Source organism: Ranitomeya imitator, chromosome 1 (genome assembly GCF_032444005.1).
Source record: "Ranitomeya imitator isolate aRanImi1 chromosome 1, aRanImi1.pri, whole genome shotgun sequence".
Taxonomy (NCBI): Eukaryota; Metazoa; Chordata; class Amphibia; order Anura; family Dendrobatidae; genus Ranitomeya; species Ranitomeya imitator.
This window is the reverse complement of record NC_091282.1, coordinates 821919304-821942220: the sequence shown is the minus strand read 5'-3', so window position 1 is coordinate 821942220 and position 22917 is coordinate 821919304. Positions and strand designations below refer to the sequence as shown.

The 22917-nt window shown below is 43.2% G+C and overlaps 1 protein-coding gene across 1 annotated transcript in view; it reads left to right on the top strand.

Annotated features, from left to right (window-relative positions):
- Positions 1-12830, top strand: part of LOC138649691 (AP-1 complex subunit mu-1) — an 88627-nt gene extending 75797 nt beyond the window's left edge. Inside the window, exons 10-12 of the mRNA XM_069740315.1 lie at positions 1256-1381; positions 1626-1701; positions 11552-12830. Of these exons, the coding sequence (XP_069596416.1) occupies positions 1256-1381; positions 1626-1701; positions 11552-11574 (225 nt within the window). The 3' untranslated portion in view covers positions 11575-12830. The remainder of the gene's footprint in view (positions 1-1255; positions 1382-1625; positions 1702-11551) is intronic.
- The last annotated feature ends 10087 nt before the right edge of the window (positions 12831-22917 follow it).

Here is a 22917-nt window from a genome sequence, read left to right as displayed (position 1 = left end):
GGGTTCAAAGTGCTCACTATGCATCTAGATAAGTTCCTTGGGGCGTCTAGTTTCCAAAATGGGGTCACTTGTGGGGGAGCTCCAATTTTTAGGCACACGGGGGCTCTCCAAACGTGACATGGTGTCCGCTAAAGAGTGGAGCCAATTTTTGATTCAAAAAGTCAAATGGCGCTCCTTCCCTTCCAAGCCCTGCCGTGCGCCAAAACAGTGGTTTACCCCCACATATGAGGTATCAGCGTACTCAGGACAAATTGGACAACAACTTTCGTGGTTCAGTTTCTCCTTTTACCATTGGGAAAATAAAAAAATTGTTGCTAAAAGATAATTTTTGTGACTAAAAAGTTAAATGTTCATTTTTTCCTTCCATGTTGCTTCTGCTGCTGTGAAGCACCTGAAGGGTTAATAAACTTCTTGAATGTGGTTTTGAGTACCTTGAGGGGTGCAGTTTTTAGAATGGTGTCACTTTTGGGTATTTTCAGCCATATAGACCCCTCAAACTGACTTCAAATGTGAGGTGGTCCCTAAAAAAAATGGTTTTGTAAATTTCGTTGTAAAAATGACAAATCGCTGGTCGAATTTTAACCCTTATAACTTCCTAACAAAAAAAAATTTTGTTTCCAAAATTGTGCTGATGTAAAGTAAACATGTGGGAAATGTTATTTATTAACTATTTTGTGTCACATATCTCTCTGGTTTAACAGAATAAAAATTCAAAATGTGAAAATTGCGAAATTTTCAAAATTTTCGCCAAATTTCCGTGTTTATCACAAATAAATGCAGAATTTATTGACCTAAATTTACCACTAACATGAAGCCCAATATGTCACGAAAAAACAATCTCAGAACCGCTAGGATCCGTTGAAGCGTTCCTGAGTTATTACCTCATAAAGGGACACTGGTCAGAATTGCAAAAAACGGCAAGGTCTTTAAGGTCAAAATAGGCTGGGTCTTGAAGGGGTTAAAAGCAGAGCTCAGGCACAATTGAACCATATCTCAAAGCGAAAAAAAGGGGTGACAGATTCCCTTTAAGCACTATGTATTGCAAAAAGTATTTTAGCATCTTAGCAAGAAAAAGATTTATAATAAAATTAGAGTTCTTAAAACGACGTGTACAAAAATACCTGAAAATGTGGACTTGAACGGGGAGTGGGGACATGGCCCAGTCTTGAATTGGTTAACCACATGGTTTTATTGTGCATTATTGTTGTAAGAGAAGCAATGTTGTATTTTTTTCTCCTGGCTTGTGCTGCTGCAGGGTGGAAAGGAGTATCTAATGAGAGCACATTTTGGCCTCCCAAGTGTTGAAGCTGAAGACAAGGAAGGAAAACCTCCGATAAGTGTGAAGTTTGAGATTCCTTATTTCACCACATCTGGAATTCAGGTTTGACACCTCGTCAATGGCATTTCTCTATTATTTATCAGACTGTGACCAGAAGCCCAGAGCATGCGTTTCTAATAGTCCTGAAGTAGTGGATTTTTTCTATAGCATTTATAGAAAGGCATATTATTTTAGCATGACTTGTATGTCATTCTATGCGGTATCTTAGTTATATTTGTCTGTTCTTCATATATACTGTATAGTCATTCAGCAAATAAAGTTATGGAACTGTTCCCTTCTTTTACAGGTTCGCTACTTGAAAATAATCGAGAAGAGTGGATATCAAGCATTGCCATGGGTGCGATACATCACCCAAAATGGAGGTATGGGCACAGAAAGCCAATAATTATTCCTCAGGGATAGTACTAAATTAATTGTTAAAGCTTTAGACTGTGTCACATGTGTTTGTTTTTGTTGTTGTTTTTTTTTTTTTTTAAAGTTTAGTAATGTTTTTGTTGTTTTTTTTTTTTCTCCGTTTCCTCCCCTGGAACAAAAAAGCAAATTTAGTTATCTTGCAGTTTCCACACCGGCCACTGGGGCTTTTTTTTTTAGACTTCTTGTTCCTTCACAATTACCTTTGCACACGCGCATTAGATGCTTCAGAACAAGAACTAGGGTCTGAATTAGTCTGTTGTTGTTAATGTTCATGTGAATTCCCTGATTCATGGTCATCTGAAGGTTTACATCTTGGAATCCTCCTTTAACAGCTTCTCAATTGCTGACAACAAATATACAATTGTCCCTTGCTTGTGGCACTGTTGTATATTTATCAGTGTTCTGGTCTCCTACAGTTTCTCTAGGAACCAGATCAATCTGCTTAGACCCTTGAAACCTAATCAGGACCTAGTTCACTGCTCCTGCGCTAAACCCCCCCCTAACCCAAACGCTGCCACGGGGAATAAAGTTAATTTACTCCGGGCAGCATGAGGTCTGTGCTGGCGCCTGGCTGGTTCACAACGCTATTAACTTGTAGATTAACCCCATATCTGCAGGTTAATAGCATTTTTTTAGGTGACAGATTCCTTTTAAAGAAAACCTTTCACCAAATTTTTCATGTTGAACTGGAAACGCAAATAATAGGCACTGCAGAGCAGAACAAAATGTTTTTTGATCTCTAATATCTCTGCAGTATAGAGGCGAAATAAAGTATTTGTCACCTAAACAGTTAACTAAAGGGGTTGTCCCATGATATAACATACCGTTAATGCTGCAGATTTCTTGTAAATAAAAATGTTCCAGTGACCGAAAAAACGCAATTCTGGCATTTTTTCTTTTCTTTGCACAGCATATACTTATTGGGCTAATTTTATATTTTGATACAACAGACTTTACTTGATACAGCGATGCTGCAAATATATATATTATATATATATCTACTATATAATTGTCTAAGGGTCACTTCCGTCTTTCCTTCTTTCTGTCACGGATATTCATTGGTCGCGGCCTCTGTCTGTCATAGAAATCCAAGTCGCTGATTGGTTGCGGCAAAACAGCCACGACCAATCAGCGACGGGCACAGTCTGGAAGAAAATGGCCGCTCCTTACTCCCCGCAGTCACTGCCCGGCGCCTGCATACTCCCCTCCAGTGACCACTCACACAGGGTTAATGCCGGCGGTAACGGACCGCGTTATGCCGCAGGTAACGCACTCCGTAACCACTGCTATTAACCCGGTGTGTTCTCAATTTTTTTTTTTTACTATTGATGCTGCCTATGCAGCATCAATAGTAAAAAAAAAATGTAATGTTAAAAAAACAAAAAAACTGCTATTTTCACCCTCCGTAGTCCACCGAGCTGCACGCACCTGCCGCCATCTTCTGTTCCCGGCGATGCATTGTGAAATTACCCAGAAGACTTAGCGGTCTCGCGAGACCGCTAACTCATCTGGGTAATTTTGCAATGCATCCTGGGAATGGAAGATGGCGGCAGCCGCGCGCCTATCGCTGGATCCCAGGGGTGAGTATATAACTATTTTTTATTTTAATTATTTTTTTTAACAGGGATATGGTGCTCACACTGCTGTATACTACATGGGCTGTGTTAGATACCGCGTGGCTGCTATATACTACATAGGCAATGTTATATACTACATAGGCACTGTTATATACTATGTGGGCTGTGCTATATATTACGTGGCCACTGTTATATACTGCGTGGGCAGTGTTATATACTACGTGGCTGCTATATACTGCGTGGGTTGTGCTATATATTACGTGGCCAGTGTTCTATACTGCGTGGCCTGTGTTATATACTACGTCGCCTGTGTTATATACTGCGTGGCTGCTATATATTGCGTGGGCTGTTATATACTGCGTGGCCACTGTTATATATTGCGTGGCCTGTATTAACGCATTGGGTATTCTACAATATGTATGTATATAGCAGCCACATAGTATATAGCACAGGCCACGTAGTATTTGTCTGCTATATACTACATGGCCTGTGCTATATACTATGTGGCTGCTATATACATACATAAATACATATTCTAGAATACCCGATGCGTTAGAATCGGGCCACCATCTAGTATATATACAGTATATACAGTACAGACCAAAAGTTTGGACACACCTTCTCATTTAAAGATTTTTCTGTATTTTCATGACTATGAAAATTGTAAATTCACACTGAAGGCATCAAAACTATGAATTAACACATGTGGAATTATATACTTAACAAAAAAGTGTGAAACAACTGAAAATATGTCTTCTATTCTAGGTTCTTCAAAGTAGCCACCTTTTGCTTTGATGATTGCTTTGCACACTCTTGATGAGCTTCAAGAGGTAGTCACCGGAAATGGTCCTCCAACAATCTTGAAGGAGTTCCCAGAGATGCTTAGCACTTGTTGGCCCTTTTGACTTCACTCTGGGGTCCAGCTCACCCCAAACCATCAGGTCATCTGGCATAGCACCCCATCACTCTCCTTCTTGGTCAAATAGCCCTTACACAGCCTGGAGTTGTGTTTGGGGTCATTGTCCTGTTGAAAAATAAATGATGGTCCAGCTAAATGCAAACCGGATGGAATAGCATGCCGCTGCAAGATGCTGTGGTAGCCATGCTGGTTCAGTATGCCTTCAGTTTTGAATAAATCCCCAACAGTGTCACCAGCAAAGCACCCCCACACCATCACACCTCCTCCATGCTTCACAGTGGGAACCAGGCATGTAGAGTCCATCCGTTTACCTTTTCTGCGTCGCACAAAGACACGGTGGTTGGAACCAAAGATCTCAAATTTGGACTCAACAGACCAAAGCACAGATTTCCACTGGTCTATTGTCCATTCCTTGTGTTCTTTAGCCCAAACAAATCTCTTCTGCTTGTTGCCTGTCCTTAGCAGTGGTTTCCTAGCAGCTATTTTACCATGAAGGCCTGCTGCACAAAGTCTCCTCTTAACAGTTGTTGTAGAGATGTGTCTGCTGCTAGAATTCTATGTGGCATTGACCTGGTCTCTAATCTGAGCTGCTGTTAACCTGCGATTTCTGAGGCTGGTGACTCGGATAAACTTATTCTCAGAAGCAGAGGTGACTCTTGGTCTTCCTTTCCTGGGGTGGTCCTCATGTGAGCCAGTTTCTTTGTAGCGCTTGATGGTTTTTGCAACTGCACTTGGGGACACTTTCAAAGTTTTCCCAATTTTTCGGACTGACTGACCTTCATTTCTTAAAGTAATGATGGCCACTCATTTTTCTTTACTTAGCTGCTTTTTTCTTGCCATAATACAAATTCTAACAGTCTATTCAGTAGGACTATCAGCTGTGTATCCACCAGACTTCTGCACAACACAACTGATGGTCCTAACCCCATTTATAAGGCACTTATTAAACCTGACAGGGCACACCTGTGAAGTGAAAACCATTTCTGGTGACTACCTCTTGAAGCTCATCAAGAGAATGCCAAGAGTGTGCAAAGCAGTCATCAAAGCAAAAGGTGGCTACTTTGAAGAACCTAAAGTATAAGACATAATTTCAGTTGTTTCACACTTTTTTGTATATAATTCCACATGTGTTAATTCATAGTTTTGGTGCCTTCAGTGTGAATGTACAATGGCCATGAAAATACGGAAAATCTTTAAATGAGAAAGTGTGTCCAAACTTTTGGTCTGTACTGTATATCTATCTATCTATATGTCTGTCTGTCTGTCTGCCTATCTATCTATCTATCTCTATCACGGACCAAATGTTTGGACACACCTACTCATTTAAAGATTTTTCTGTATTTTCATGACTATGAAAATTGTACATTCACACTGCTGGTAACCGTTGGAGAAGCAGGAACATACAGAGAGTGGGGGAGGGTGAGCCATGCGATATTCACCTGTCCCCGTTCCACCGCCGCGCTGTGTCTTCTGTGTTTTCTGGCTGTGACGTTCAGGTCAGAGGGCGCGATGACGTATTTAGTGTGCGCCCTCTGCCTGAACAGTCACTGCAAAGACCCGGAAGACACAGTGGTGCGCGGCAGTGGAATGGGGACAGGTGAATATCGCAAGTGTCGGTGTCCTGAACCAGCGGTGACTGCGGCACCTGTCCCCCATAGCGCGCCGGTATCCCCGCCTGCTCAGCCACTCGGCGACGAGAGGTGAGTATGTTTTTTTTTTTTTTTTTTTTTAATAGCAACAGCAGCATTTGGGGCATATTCTATAGAGCATCTTATAGGGCCATCAACCTTTATGGAGCAGCATATGGGGCCATCAACGTTTGTGCAGCATAATATGGGGCATAATATTCTATGGAGCATCTTATGGGGCCATCAACCTTTGTGCAGCATTATATGGGACATATTTTAATATGGAGTATCTTATGGGGCCCATGATGAACTTTATGGGGCTCCTGATTCAATATGGATATTCAAAAACACTTAACCTACTGAGGTCTCAATTAATTTTACTTTTATTGGTATCAATTTTTGTTTTTTACATTTACTAGTAGCTGCTGCATTTTCCACCCTAGGCTTATTCTTGAGTCAACAAGTTTCCCAGTTTTTTGTGGCAAAAATTAGGGGTCTCCGCTTATACTCGGGTCGGCATATACTCGTGTATATATGGTATATATATTTTATTTTTACTCGTGGAAAGTCATTACATTTTCATACATTTTTAAATATATTTTAAAAATGTTTTTAATGTACTTTATCATTTACTACAGTATTGTTGTATACAGTAAAAATCCCATTCTTCTCTGAAAATAGCAAACCATGTATTCAAAGTAGCAGTTTGCAGAGCCATGGACTGTAATTATTTGACACCTTTTATAGAAGCCGCACAGTGTCCACATGAAGTGTACAAGCGCAGTAGATGGGTGTCCCGAGCCCAGTAGTGTGCCCAAGCAGGACTTTACATATATGGCATTATTATGCCCAGGAGATCTTAGTTAAAGGGAAGACGCTGTGATGTTCTGTGTTAACAATTGATTATTTAATCAATTATTTTTAGTACAAAATTAAAGATACTGCTTTAATAGATCTTTATTAATTATTACTTCAGCCACTGTGGGCTACAATTGGCATTTGGGGGTGTATATACGGTATGTCTGAGCACGACACTTACACACCTTAAATACAGCAGCCCCACACCTTGTATTGAGACTGCCTTACCTGTGGCCTGGGCTGTCCAGGTCACAGCTGTGGGAGGAGGTCGCAGCCATCTTTGTTTATTCTGTGGGCTCCTCTTTCCCCATGTCATCGCATACACTGCTCAGCAGAGCGGAGCAGAGGTCCAGCGAGAGGTGAGTGTCAGCGGCGGGGAGCTGTGATCACAGCCTGTCATCAGTATTACAGTCTAGGCCACCATCACTGCTCACCGCCGACCTGTTCAGAGCTCATCATGGAGATCACACACAGAATAAGATGCTGCTCTCCGAGGGAGCCCTGGAAGTTGAGTAGACAAGTTTGTTGTTTCCTATGCATTGAGGGATATATAGCTGGATGGGGATTATGATAAAGGGACATACACTTGGATAGGGACATACACCATGATTGGGATTGTGATGGAGGGACACATTCCAGGATGGGGGAACATATACCCTGATAGTATATTGTCCCATTGCATTTGCCCATTTTCCTTTTTGAAATTTATAAAATGAAAAATATGAAAATGTGTATATATTATTTATTGTTATAGCGCCATTTATTCCATAGCGCTTTACATGTAAGGAGGGGTATACATAATAAAAACAAGTACAATAATCTTAAACAATACAAGTCTCGACTGGTACAGGAGGAGAGAGGACCCTGCCCGCGAGGGCTCACAATCTACAAGGGATGTGTGAGGATACAGTAGGCGAGGGTATATATATATTGGTTTTGCCTAAAATACAAAGGAAATGTCCCCTTTAACTTGAGCCCTTTTAGAGATCATTTCATCTTCAACTTGCTTAAATGTTCATAATAACAGTAATTTTGACCAGGGGTGCCCAAACTTTTACATGCCACTGTATATGAGGCCAATATACTGTGGGGCACATTATACTATATGAAGCAGTATGTGGGGCCACTATGTAGGGGGCAGCGTGAGTGACCCGGTGACTGAGCGGTGTAGTTACTGACGTCACCTCTGTTCAGAGCTGCTGGGTCTCGCGGAGTGCAGCGGGACCTAGAGTGGCTGCTGCTACAGCCTATGGAGGTTGGTTCTCTGAACATGACTCCATAGCCTTTGGGCAGCGGATTCGGGTAGCGTTGTGGGAACTATGTCGGATGTATCTGATTCTGAGTTGTTGTTTTTTTTACGTTTGTGTAAAAATTGGACATTATAAATCAGAGAGATCTGTCACACAAATAGTGAATAAATAACATTTCCAGCATGTCTACTTTACATCAGCATAATTTTTTTGTTGTTGGGAAGTTAAAAGGGTTAAAAGCTGACCACCGATTTCTAATTTTTCCAACAAAATTTTCAAAACCATTTTTTTATGGACCACCTCACTTTTGAAGTGACTTTGAGGGGCCTATATGACAGAAAATACCCCAAAATGACACCATTCTAAAAACTGCACCCCTCAAGGTGCTCAAAACCACATTCAAGAAGTTTATTAACCCTTCAGGTGTTTTACGGGAACTGAAGCAATGTGGAAGGAAAAAATGAACATTTAACTTTTTTTTTTTTTACTTTAGCCCCAATTTTTTTATTTTCATAAGTTTAACAGAAGAATTGGACCACAAAATTTGTTGTTCAATTTCTCCTGAGTTATAATAATAATCTTTATATAGCACTAACTTTTTCCGCAGCAGTTTACATTTTGCACACTGTCATCACTGTCCCTGTTGGGGCTCACAATCTAAATTCCCTATCAGTATGTCTTTGGGAGTGTGGGAGGAAACCGGAGTACCTGGAGGAAACCCACGCAAACACGGAGAGAACATACAAACTCCTTACAGGTGTTCTTGGTGGGATTTGAACCCAGGACTCCAGTGCTAACCACTGAGCCACCGTGCTGCCCATGGTGCGCTGATACCCCTCATGTGGGGGAAAACCACTTTTTGAGGGCTCGGGAGGGAAGAAGCACCATTTTGACCTTTTAAACAAAAAATTTACTGGAATCTAGAGCAGACACCATGTTGTGTTTGGAGAGCCCCTGATGTGCCTCAACAGTGGAAACCCCCCGCAAGTGACCCTGTTTTAGAAAATTATATATAAAATTGAGTTGTGAAAATTAAAAAAAAACTACATTCTTTTTTTTCTCAAAATTTGATCTTTTAGCCCCATTTTTTTTTTATTTCACAACGGTAACAGGAGAGAATGGATGCAAAAATCTGTTGCGTAATTTCTCCTGAGAACACTGATTGCTTGTATGTGGAGGAAAACCCCTGTTTGTCAGGGCTCGGAAGGGAAGGAGTGGCATTTTCAAATGTAGACTTTGATTGAATGGTCCGCTGGTGTCATGTTGCATTTGGAGAGCCTGTGGTGTGCCTGAACTGTGGAAATACCCCACAATGACCACATGTTGGTACTGATCTACTGTTTCCCAGTATGTGAATGTTATAATGTAGTGGAATACGTAAGTTGTGTAGAGTGCATCAAGTTGGCATACATCAGTTGTGTAGTCAGAAATGAATTTCGTAGTCCATGGATGTGTGGTACAGTTTGACGCATTCTTTTATACACAGACCAGGTTTGTCGGGACAGGTGTCGCAGTGCTGTAACCCCTTCTGTAACTCACTCTGCACCTTTTTTTGCGTAAAATCACATTTTACCCACAAAAATGTACTTTTATCCCCAATTTTTTTTACATTTTTACAAGGGTAATTGGAGAAAATGGACCCCAGAATTTGTTGTACATTTTCTACGGAGTATGCCTATATCCCATATGTGGGAGAATACTACTATTTGGGCAGACCATAGCGTTCGGAAGGGAAGAAACATACGGTAGTTTGACTTTTTGAATGCAAAATAGGCTGGAATCGACCGCGGGCGCCATGTTGCGTTTGGAGAGCCTTTGATGTGCCTAAACAGTGAAAGCCCCTCACAGGTGATCCTATTTAGGAAATTAGACCCCTTAGGGAACTTATCCAGATGTCATGAGCAACCCAGGTGCTTCACAGAAGTTTATTACATAGAGCTATAAAAATACAAAATCACATTTTAGCCATAAAAATGCTTTTAGCTCAAATGTTTCATTTTCACAAGGGTTACACGAGAAAATGTCATATTGAAATTTTTTAGTTGTTTCACGAAAAATGTGGTTTTGGCCCTAAATTTGTAATTTTCACAATAGGAGAAAATTGACCCCATAATTTGTTTTGCAATTTGTCCCGAATGCGCCTGTACCCCATTTGTAGTCAAAACCTTCTGCTTGGTCACAAGGCAGGGCTAGGAAAGGAAAGTGCGCTACTTGCCTGGGATAGACTGTGAATGCTGTCGCATTTGAAAACACCCTGACATGTGAATACAGCAGAAACCCCCAAGTGACCTCATTTTGGAAACTAGACCCATCAAGGAATTCAATTAGGGGTGTAGTGAGTATTTTTAACCCATAGATGCCTCACAGAAGGGGAGGTGTTTGCTGCTATCACAGTAAAAATGCTTTATTAAAAAAAGAAAAAAAGTGGGAATTTGTTTGTTGCTATATTTTGAGAACTGTAAGTTTGTTTTGTTTTTTCAGTGAGCAGAGCTGTACCCCACATTTTCACCATTTTTTTTTTTTACGTATGACTTTTTGACCACTTCTTATTTACTTTTTTGCAAGTCTGTAATGATGTAATGAAAAAGTGTAATTGTCACGGGTTTTAGAAAAATAATAAATAAATAAAAATTTTTTACGCTATTCACTAAATGGAATAACATGCCAGTTTTATAGAGCAGGTCGATCTGGATGTGGCAATACTAATTGTGTACTCTTTTTTGTTTGTTTTATCAGAAATTGCGTTTGTTTGTTTTTACATGTTTGATTTGACTTTTTTTTTTTTACTGTGGGACATGTATAATTTTTGCTTTGATCATAGGTGTCATACACTGCTGTACTCATGGTTTTGTACCCATCATGCTTCACAGGAGGCCCTGTATTTTACATGTTATGTATTTGAGAGACTCATGGGAACCACAGTAATGCTCACCTATACATCAAATTGTCAAAGTATATATTTGTCGAGCATATTCTAGGACTGTTGTGGACAACTATGGTAAATCACTATGGCTTAATTCCACCAACAAAGACCAGCAAAAACTATCTATTCTTCCATATGATTATAGTACAAATATTGCATTAGACATAACCAAAGTACAAGGACATGGAGGAAAGGCTAAAACATGCACATGTAAAAATAGGGCCACACTTGACACAATATTCTACTTGTATATCTAAATATGCTGCTATCGGTATGATCAAAGTGTTAACAATAACTATTGCACAATCCCATATGGCGTACCAGCGTCAGTAGTAAATATTGCACATATCAGTCCAATTAGGACATTATATAATTACTATTCCATCAATTACCTAGTACACAAGGGTGACCTGGGATGAAAAAGCAGTACACCCTCACCACTTTGTTCTATAATCATATGGGATAATTGATCATTTTTGTTGGTGATATGTATTTAACTAGGCACTTCCTCCTTTTCTTATCATTTTTGGGATTCAAGATCTGATTCATTTCTGTTGATAGTTTAACAAATTGCAAATGTTAAACCTTAAGGAGCATTGCAATATACTGATACCGTAATTTTCTGTTTTCCTCTCTCCCCTAGACTATCAGCTTCGAACACAGTGAAGAAGTATCAATCTGTGACTCAAATAATATTTAGTGAAAACCAGAAGCATATTGGAGGTTCCATTAGTTAGGTGCAAAGTGGAAGAAATCTGCTAAATTTGATGAGCGTTACAAGACCCTGCATAGAAGCTGCTGAACAGTTGTCCATATTTACAGAACACAACATATGTATTCCATATACCTCTAGAGGAGTTTGTCTTTGTCTGCATGATCATTTATTCTTGACTTTTTTTTCTGGGTTATCCCCATAAAACCAGCCCTTTTTTTTTAAAGCATATTTGCAATGTAACTGAATTAAAGTGCCATCATCTTAAAGGAGTTGTAAACTGCTCAGACAACCCCATCTCAATTGTTATATTGCCCCTTCTAAAATGACAGCCTGTACTTTTTCTCCGGCGCAGTTCCAGTTACGTTGGTGCCTGGTGTCCTGTGACTGATGGCAAGGCTCTTGTAACATAGCTGTCAGCGGCATTGCTATTGGGCCACTTCTATCACTTCCTTAGGATGTAACGGACATCTGCAGAAATTCAAAGTGCCGCCGCAGGTCTCACTTTTTCAGTCTGCCAGTTTTGTCTGAAGTTAGTGAGAGTGAAGCAATTCATTAGCGGCCTCTGATTGACTGCAGGGCTTAAGTGATAGAACAATGTCATGGGAGACCCGAAGTTGCTAGAATTCTACAGTTCCTCCCTAAGGCCACGTTCATACATTCAGTATTTGGTTTTATTTTCCATCCATATTTGAAATCCAGGAGAGGAACAATCAGAGGAAAAGTATAATAGAAACACATCAACACTTCTTTATTTATCACCCACTCCTGGTTTTGGCTTACAAATACTGATGTGAAATACTGATCGTGAGACCTTGGCCCAAATAGGAGGCTCATTTGGTATAATGTGTCCAAGTAGTGGACAACCCCTTCAAACACTGTTTGACATGCAGATGTTTCTTGGCATCTGATAAGCTGCAAAACTTTTCGTCCTACCACTTTGATCCTTTTTAGTGTTGGATTTCTGTTACAAGAAAGAAAACATACCTAAGTAGAGGCCATTTGCAACCTTTACAAATGCTCACAAGCGCCAATTTCAGTATTTTATTTCTGTGCTATTAAAAACCATTCAGCAGACACGGTATTGGCTACTTTATAAGCTAATTGCTTACTTTGGATGTATTTCTCCTATTGATCAAAGGACCAACAAAGATTGGTCAGTTCTGGCAAGAATGCAAATCTAAATTAAAGATGTAGTACTCTATCCTTATCCATTGAATGCTATTTTTCTTATGAACAGATCTTATGTTGGCAAGAATGTGTTACTATTGAATTACAATGCAGATTAAATTAGGTTTAAGTATTTACATGGTTAAAAACAACACACAACTTTACAGTGGGACTCGTCTGGCATGGTATATGTTCAGCAATTACTATCCATTAGGGCAGTCCCACACGTCCAGATAATTCCGGTACCGGAAAAATTCGGTACCGGAATTATCCGTGTCCGTGTGCCCCTGCGTTTCTGTGGCACATCAGTGTGGCACACGTGTGCCCACTGGGTACCACACGGAGCGTGCAGGAGACAGCGCTAAAGTTTAGCGCTGTCCCCTGCATCGTGCTGAAGCCGCGATTCATATCTTCTGTGCAGCAGCGTTTGCTGGTTTTTGGTGTATAAAATAAAGGTCCATGTCCCCCACCCCCTGTGGAGGATCATTTACAGTAATGAATATACGGCTCCACCCCTATGGGAGGTGGAGCCGCATATTCATGAGTGTAATCGGCGGCCCCACGTGACCGCTCATACAGTAGAAGGTGCGGCCACGAGAGGAAGCAGCAACAGCCAACGAGGGGGTGGGGACATGGACCTTTATTTTATACACAAAAAAAATGGATTATTCATATCTTCTTTACAGCAAACGCTGCTGCACAGAAGATATGAATCGCGGCTTCAGCACCATGTGGGGGGTACAGCGCTTACTGGAGCGCTGTCTCCTGCACGGCACACGGACTGCACACGGACAACGTCCGTGTGCGGTACGTGTTTTACACGGACCCATTGACTTTAATGGGTCCGTGTAATACGTGCGCTCCCACGAACACTGACATGTCTCCGTGTTTGGCACACGGAGACACGGTCCGCAAAAAATCTTATTTTTTTAAACACCAAAAAAAAAAAAAGATTTTTCATATCTTCTCTCCAGCGAACGCTGCTGGAGAGAAGAAATGAATGATGGCTTCAGCACCAGATGCAGGGGACAGCGCTTACTGTAGCGCTGTCTCCTGCACGGTGCGTGTGGTACCCAGTTGGCATACGGATGCCGCACATGTGCCACACTGATGTGCCACGTGAGCACATGGACACGGATAATTCCGGTACCGATTTTTTTCGGTACCGGAATTATCTGGACGTGTGGGACAGGCCTAACTGTGAGAGAAGGGAGATTCATAGTGTTTTATATTTAACTTCAGTCTAAATTCACACATGTTGGAAATTATGTTCCTGGGTTTGCTGCCTGGTGAGCAAGGTGAATGGATGTATTTGCCTGAGCTCCTGCTCAGTCGAGCCTGTTGAAGCTACTTCAGTGCAATTCCAATGGACGTAAACGCTTATATTTAGAAGAAAATCCCTCCTGGACTACAGAGGGAAAAAAAGGGAAAGATTTGTATTTTTCCTCTTGGAAAAAAACACCAAGTAATGGCTGACTCATTCCAAAGAAATCTCCTTTCTGAGGAAACATATATCTATCAATATTAGAACAGTTCCTACAGCTCTCTGATCTTCAGACCAGATCCCTGCCTCTCTCCCCAGCAAGACTAAGGACTAGTGATGAGCGAATATACTCGTTACTCGAGATTTCTCAAGCACACTCGGGGGTCCTCTGAGTATTTTTTAGTGCTCGGAGAAAGTTTTTCTTGCCACAGCTGAATGATTTACATCTGTTAGCCAGGCTGATTATATGTGGGGATTCCCTAGCAACCAGGCAACCCCCACATATACTCAGCCTGACTAACAGATGTAAATCATTCAGCTGGCGATGAAAACTAAATCTCCGAGCATTAGAAAATGCTCGGGAGGACACCTGAGCATGCTCGAGAAATCTCGAGTAACGAGTATATTCGCTCATCACTACTAAGGACCCTCTATCTTCAAAGAAAACCTCTCTACCTGGGAAGTATCAAGAAGAACCCACACCTACAGCAAGGTACCAGTGCTGCATCCATGGTTAACCGCTCCAAAGATCGCTCCATTGCTTCCACCAAGCAATAATAAGGCTCTAATTTATCATGAGACCTCATCTATATCGAAGAAGGACCAAGACACCTGCAGGGTAGGTTGGGACCCCCTCTGCAGCTGTTACTATGCACAAACTTTGTCCGCATCAGCAGAGTACAGGGGTGTCCCTGCCCACATACATAGACTCCAACATATATGAGGTCTCTTGGTAAGCTAGTCTTAAGGTACCGTCACACATAGCGACGCTGCAGCGATACCGACAACGATCCGGATCGCTGCAGCGTCGCTGTTTGGTCGCTGGAGAGCTGTCACACAGACAGCTCTCCAGCGACCAACGATCCCGAGGTCCCCGGTAACCAGGGTAAACATCGGGTAACTAAGCGCAGGGCCGCGCTTAGTAACCCGATGTTTACCCTGGTTACCATCCTAAAAAGTAAAAAAAACAAACGCTACATACTTACCTACCGCTGTCTGTCCTCGGCGCTCTGCTTCTCTGGTCTGGCTGTGAGCGCCGGGCAGCCAGAAAGCAGAGCGGTGACGTCACCGCTCTGCTTTCCGGCTGACCGACGCTCACAGACAGTACAGGAGGAGAGCAGAGCACAGCGCTGGAGGACAGACGGCTGTAGGTAAGTATGTACTGTTTGTTTTTTTACTTTTAGGATGGTAACCAGGGTAAACATCGGGTTACTAAGCGCGGCCCTGCGCTTAGTTACCCGATGTTTACCCTGGTTACCAGCAAAGACATCGCTGAATCGGCGTCACACACGCCGATTCAGCGATGTCTACGGGGAGTCCAGCGACGAAATAAAGTTCTGGACTTTCTTCCCCGACCAGCGATCTCCCAGCAGGGGCCTGATCGCTGCTGCCTGTCACACTGGACGATATCGCTAGCGAGGACGCTGCAACGTCACGGATCGCTAGCGATATCGTCTAGTGTGACGGTACCTTTACTCTGGACACCTCAATTTCACTGCCACCAATGATGTCAGGAGAAGTTAGCTCAGCAGGGTCCCTAGGACACCAAAACAGAGAGAGCAAGCTTATGCCTCTATAGCCTGCTGCCTGTGCCACATTTCTGGACCCAGTTACTAAACATAGCTCTTCTGCCACCCCTCACAGTCCAAATGTGGGCTCATTTAATTTACAGCCTTCATCTGTAGGGCAGAAGGATCAAAAGGATAGCTGCACCTGCAGCTGTCACAGTGTTAAAAATCGCTACTCTATGGCTGTGTGCACACGTAGGAAATGTGCAGAATTTTCTGCACTAAATCTGCATCTCCTGGCAGAATCCGCAGGTGCGTTTTTTATGTGATTTTTGTGCGTTTTTTGTGCAGATTTTACCACTGTGGATTTCTATAATGGAGGGGTGCAGAAACACTGCAGAACTGCACAAAAGAAGTGACATGCACTTTTCTGCACAGCTTTTTTTTTTTTCACATTTACATTGTACTGTAAATCACAGTGCAGTTCTGCAGCGTTTCTGCTGCAGATAAATCTGCTGCAGTTCTGCACTAAATCTGCACCGTGTGCACATACCCTTAGAAGTGCAAGGAGACTCCAATGCCAGACAGGCAGAGGAGTCCCTGCACTTACAGTGGATACAGAAAGTATTCATTTACATTATTCACTTTGTTTCATTGCAGCCATTTGATAAATTCAAAAGTCGCTGACTTTTGGCAAAGTCGGGTTTCATGAAACCCGACCCTAGTGTGGGATCTGCCATGCAGTCGGCGATCTTCACGCCAAAGTCGCGTTTTGTATGACGCGTTTAGCGCCATTTTTTCAGCCAATGAAGGAGCGTGGGCAGAGTGATGACAGGTCTTAGGGGTGTGCCTATCGCCATCTTATCGCTTGTGTGCTGTAGTAGCGATTTGCAATGTGTAACGTGAGCTTTTCGGTGAGAGAGAGAATTTTTACCATTGACTTGCATTGGGTTTCGTGTTTCGGTCGAACCCCGACTTTTCGCGATAATCGGCCGATTTCACTCGACTCGACTTTTGAGAAAGTCGGGTTTCGCAAAACCCGACTCGATCTTAAAAAAGTAAAAGTCGCTCAACCCTACTGGTGGCCATTGAAGGAAACATGAATGCGACCAAGTACAGAGATATCCTGGATGAAAACCTTTTCCAGAGTGCTCTCGACCTTAGACTTGGCCAAATGTTCACCTTCCAACAAGAAAATGACCCTAAGCACACATCTAAAATAACAAAGGAGTGGCTTCAGAACAACTCTGTGGCCATTCTTGACTGGCCCAGCCAGAGCCCTGACCTAAACCCAATAGAGCATCTCTGGAGAGACCCGGAAATGGCTTTCCATCAATGTTCACCATCCAACCTGACGGAACTGGAGAGGATCTGCAAGGAAGAATGGGAGAGGATCCCCAAATCCAGGTGTGAAAAACTTGTTGCATCATTCCCAAGAAGACTCATGGCTTCTATTCAATACTGAGCAAATCTGAATACGTATGACCATGTGATATTTCAGTTTTTCCTTAGTAAATTTGCAAAAATTTCTACATTTTTTTTTTCAGTCAAGATGGGGTGCAGAGTGTACATTAATGAGAAAAAAAATGAACTTTTTTGAATTTACCAAGTAGCTGCAATGAAACAGTGAAAAATGTAAGGGTGTCTGAATACTTTCCATACCCTATATATATATATATATATATATATATATATATATATATATAGTTCAGATTACAATAGCCGTATTTGCAATATTCACCGAACATGGAGTCAATGGGAATACAGATGAGCGAATATGTTCGGAACCAAGTGGAACAGGAGCCTAGGCCAACATGATGTGTACATTCATTGTGGTCCCTCAGCAGGCACAATTTCACCTTGCCCACGGCCTCTGCGCTCACATCAGCATCATGTCCATTTCCCTGTCCCTTACTATGCCCCTTGTCCATTTTAAATTACGTATGATATGTCCCTGTCGAGAGCACTTTGCATTATTAGTATTGCAGGAAAATTTGCACACATCAGATGGACTTGTTTCATTGCTTGCTCTATATAGTGATACTATTGCAACCAACCAAGTTTAGCTATATGCTTTTGGCGCACAACTTATGCAGTTTAAATGGCGTATATTTCCCTGCTTGGAACAATTTGCAGGATTAACAGGAATAAAGGATTATCTCAGACTGGCTTTTGGTATGTGTGGCAGGAGAAAGGGCGTGAAATTAACCGTATCCCATCCTACACTATCCCTTCAGCACAATATTTCCCAGATTGCTGCTAAAAGCAGTAATATTGATTGTAATTAGCCCTAATGAGGGCTGCTGCAGTTGAAAGAAATAGTAATGGTGTCTTTAATCTCTGCCTATACGCCGCTTAAACTCTGTCCTTAGTTTAGCAGCACCTCTGCCTGTTTCTGATGGTACACTGTGCGAGCATAGCGTCCCAGGACTTATATAGATCCGATGAAGCTATGTAGCCAGCCAATCACATTACTGCCGCTAGCAACATGGCTACGGCATCAGCGTGACTGGCAGGCAATCCCCTCATTCACCAAATGTGGAGCGATGACTAGAGGTTGCGTGCTAGTATTCAAAAACACTCACTGAGCAACGAACATCTCGAGCACCATGATGGTTAGCACTGCAGCCTTGCAGTGCTGGGGTCCTGGGTTCAAATCCCACTAAGGACAACATCTGCAAAGAGTTTGCTTACAGCACTCTTCTACCAAAGGGAGGACAGATTCACTATGTAGAGCCTAAAGAAGGTAAATGGTGAGGACCAGGTAGCAGCCTTAGGCTAGGTTCCCATTGCGTTAGGGCAATCCGTTAAGCACATAGCGCTAGCGGATTGCGCTAACGCAATGTTTCTTTTGGTGCCGCGTTCGCCGTCCCCGCTAGCGCAGATCCACGCGCTAGCGATGCGCTACAGGCAGAAACAACATTGCTGTCAATGGGTGGGCTAACGGACCCATTGCACGGCGTTAATTGCGACATTTTCGCCATGCAACGCTGTCCGTTAGCGCTAACCCATTAATGCAATGGGAACCTAGCCTTACAAATCTGATTAATTGATAACTCTGCTTTTTCTGCCCAGAAGTTGCAACGGCTCTGGTAGAGTGAGCCTTGATGACTACAGGAACCGGAACACCACTCGCAGTGTAAGGCCTCTTTTCCACTTGAGAGAAAAAAAACGGTCCATAATCTGGACCGAAAAAAAGGGATGAAAAATATGCATTTGTCATGAGAATTCAATGCGATTTTTTAATCGCACCATCCGTTTTACATCTGTATGACATCCGTATGCAATCAGTTTTTTTTTCTCTGCAACTATTTTTATACAGTCATCTACAGGACTACTTACAGTGTTCTATGCCACAGAATGGTAAGGTATCCGTAATAAATGGATGGAATACGGATGGTCCGTATTCCATGCGTTTTTTTTCTCGCACCCATTGACTTGCATTGGCGAGTCTCGTCCGAGAATCGCAGAATGCTGTGATTTTTTTCTCAGTCCAATTTCAGCTGAGAAAAAAAATCGCAAATGGAATGTCACCTATTGAATAACATTGGTCCGAGTGCAATCCGATTTTTTATCGGATTGCACTCGTCCGTTTTTCTCGCAAGTGGAAAAGAGGCCTAAGGGCAGTCTCACACGTCCAGATAATTCCGGTACCGGAAAAATCGGTACCGGAATTATCTGTGTCCGTGAGCCGGTGCGTTTCTGTGGCACATCAGTGTGGCACACGTGTGCCGCCCGTGTGCCCACTGGGTACCACACGCTGCCTGCAGGAGACAGCGCTAAAGTTTAGCGCCGTCCCCTGTATCTGGTGCTGAAGCCGCGATTCATATCTTCCCTGCAGCAGCGTTTGCTGTAGAGAAGATATGAATAATCGTGTTTAAAATAAAGATCCTCAGCAAACATTTACAGTAATGAATATGTGGCTCCACCCCTATGGGAGGTGGAGCCGCATATTCATGATTGTAATGGGCGGCCCCACGTGACCGCTCATACAGTAGAAGGTGCGGCCAGGACAGGAAGCAGCACCAGCCAGCGAGGGAGCCAGGTGAGTATTTTAATAACAGCGGGGGAGGGGGGTGCACAGGGGGTGGGGTCATGGATCTTTATTTTAAACACGATTATTCATATCTTCTCTACAGCAAACGCTGCAGGGAAGATATGAATCGTGGCTTCAGCACCAGAGGGGAGGACAGCGCTTACAGTAGCGCTGTCTCCTGCATGGCACACGGACAACGTCCGTGTGCGGTACGTGTTTTACACGAACCCATTGACTTTAATGGGTTCATGTAATCCGTGCGCTCCCACGAACACTGACATGTCTCCGTGTTTGGCACACGGAGACACAGTCCGCAAAAAATCAATGACATCTGCACAGATGCATTGATTTCAATGTGTCTACGTGTGTCAGTGGCTCCGGTACGTGAGGAAACTGTCACCTCACGTACCGGAGCCACTGACGTGTGAAACCAGCCTAAGACAAACTAATGGCCTCCCTGATCCATCTTTCAATGGTACTTTTGTAAACCCCATACTCCTTTCTGCTACCCTGAAAAGCTATGAACAGGGACTGGGCTTTTCTCCACTGGTCATAGATATATATTGTAACGGTGTCCTGGTGACATCTAACCTATTGAATCTTACCTTCCCTGGATTTCTGGGGTTATTACAAAAGGAGGGCAGAATAATTTTTTGGCTCCTATGGAACATAAGGGCTACCATAGGAAGGTAAGGCTACTTTCACACTAGCGTCGTTCGACGCACGTCACAATGCGTCGTTTTGAAGAAAAAAACGCATCCTGCAAAGTTGCCTGCAGGATGCGCTTTTTCTCCATAGACTTTAATTAGCGACACATTGCGACGGATTGCCACACGTTGCATCCGTCGTGCGACGGATGCAACGTGTTTTTTGCAGTCTGTCGGGACAAAAAAACGTTGCTTGCAACTTTTTTTTGTCCGTCAGGTCTGCTTTTTCCAACCGCGCATGTGCGGCCGGAACTCCGCCCACTCCTCCCCGGACCTTACAATGGGGCAGCAGATGCGTTGTAAAACTGCATCCGCTGCCCCAGTTGTGATTTTACTTCACAGCATGCGTCGGTACTTCGGCCCGACGCACTGCGACAGGCCCGTACTGACGCTAGTGTGAAAGTAGCCTAAGCCAGGTTAGGTCTTAGGCTGCCGTCACACTAGCAGTATTTGGTCAGTATTTTACATCTGTATTTGTAAGCCAAAACCAGGAGTGGGTGATAAATAGAGGAAAAGTATAATAGAAACATATTCACCACTTCTGCATTTATCACCCACTCCTGGTTTTGGCTTACAAATACTGATGTAAAATACTGACCAAATACTGCTAGTGTGACGGCAGCCTAAGTATACGTAGTATAACCAAATCCTCATATCTGTGTATAGAGAGAGTATATGGACAGGGCCTGTATATCGCTTACCCTGCGGGTCAGTGTCAGAGCCATTAATATAATGGTTTGAAGCCTAAGGAATTTAACTGACAATTCCTGAAGGGGTTCGAATGGGTCTTTGATTAATGCCTCTAGTACCAAATTTAGATCCCATGGTGGAACTCTTGAGATTGTGACAGGCCTGAATTTTATGAATCATGACACCCATTTATTGGCTGCAAGATTACAATTGTAGAATGCTCCTAAGGCCAGGATCACACACAGCAAGATACGGCCGAGTCTCGCAGGTTAAAACAAAGCTCTGGCACAGACACTCCAGAGCAGAGCGTGCGGCCGCATAGCAATACATGGAGCCGCATGCTCTGCTCCGGAGTGCCGGTGCCAGAGCTTGTTTTATGCCTGCGAGACTCGGACGTATCTCGCTGTAGTGTGACTACGGCCTTAGGCCGAAACCTGCACATTGAGGGTACTAGTCCTTAATCCTAGCTCCAAACCTGACTGCAGGAATTCTGGAATGGAACCTACTGGAACCTTATCCCATAGAGCAGTTTTCCCCAACTCCAATCCTCAAGAGCCACCAACAGGTCATATTTTCAGGATTTCCTTTGTATTTCACAGGTGATGAAATTCCTGCCTGTGAAGGTGATTCAATTATCACCTGGGCCATACTAAGGAAATCTTGAAAACATGACCTGTTGATGGCTCTTAAGGACCGGAGTTGGGGAACACTGCCCTAGAGGATGCCCTGAAAAATTCTAGAAATTTTTTCCACGCTTGATGAAGCCTGAGGAGGGGTGAGGCAGAAGTTAATATCGGGTTTGTCTACAACCTTTCAGAACACCTCCAGGAATGCTTGCAGGTCTGAGATTATCACATCTCCTCTTTCCCACAATGGGTTGAGCCATGCCAAGGCCTCTCATCCAAGATGGAACATTAGAAAGGTTGAATCCGCCTGCTCCAAGAGAAATTGGTGGGAAGGCCGTTCAAAGTGCAGCGAGCAGTGATTGATAAAACCTCAGCATTGCTTCAAATCTCCGTCAAAATGTGGTGGTGCCGACAGAAGGGGTCTAGCATTTGAAATACGACATGCTAATTGAATAGTCATTGCAGAGATGGTCACAGCTTGAACTGGAGTGGATGCGGCGGCTGATGTCAAAGCGTCCAGGCAGGTCTTAACAGTCCACAGGTAAGTTAGGACCTAGTCTTGTTGATTTGTCTGACTGGTCAAAGACTGGAGGGGTATGAGAGGCAGTGGTTTCATGGCCTTAGCAAACTGTTAGGCACGTGGTTGGGTTGTGGAACCACTGTTCCACGGTCCGGGGAGAGCCTGGATGGGCATAACTAGGCAAAAACCTTACTCTTCGCTAGAGCCCACTATGGTGGGATTAGACTTGGCTCCAAATGAATACCAGGTGCTACTTCGGAAAGGACCCAAGGAGCCTTGGCAGCTGACCCCCAAAGGGGGACAGGGAGGCAGGGCCAGCCAGGAACTGGTTAGTAGAAGGGTATGGCTGGTAGACCGATGCAGAATCAGGCATAAGCAGGACTGGTTTGGTATCATAGGACAGCCACAGGTACGGGATCATGTACACAGGTGCAGGTTTAGGCAGCTCAGGAACAGGACTAGGCATGGTCTAGATGGATATTGATACAGCAGGATGGACTGGAACAGGTGCAGACAGGACCAGGGAGCACAGGTACGGGGACCTAACAACTAGCTAG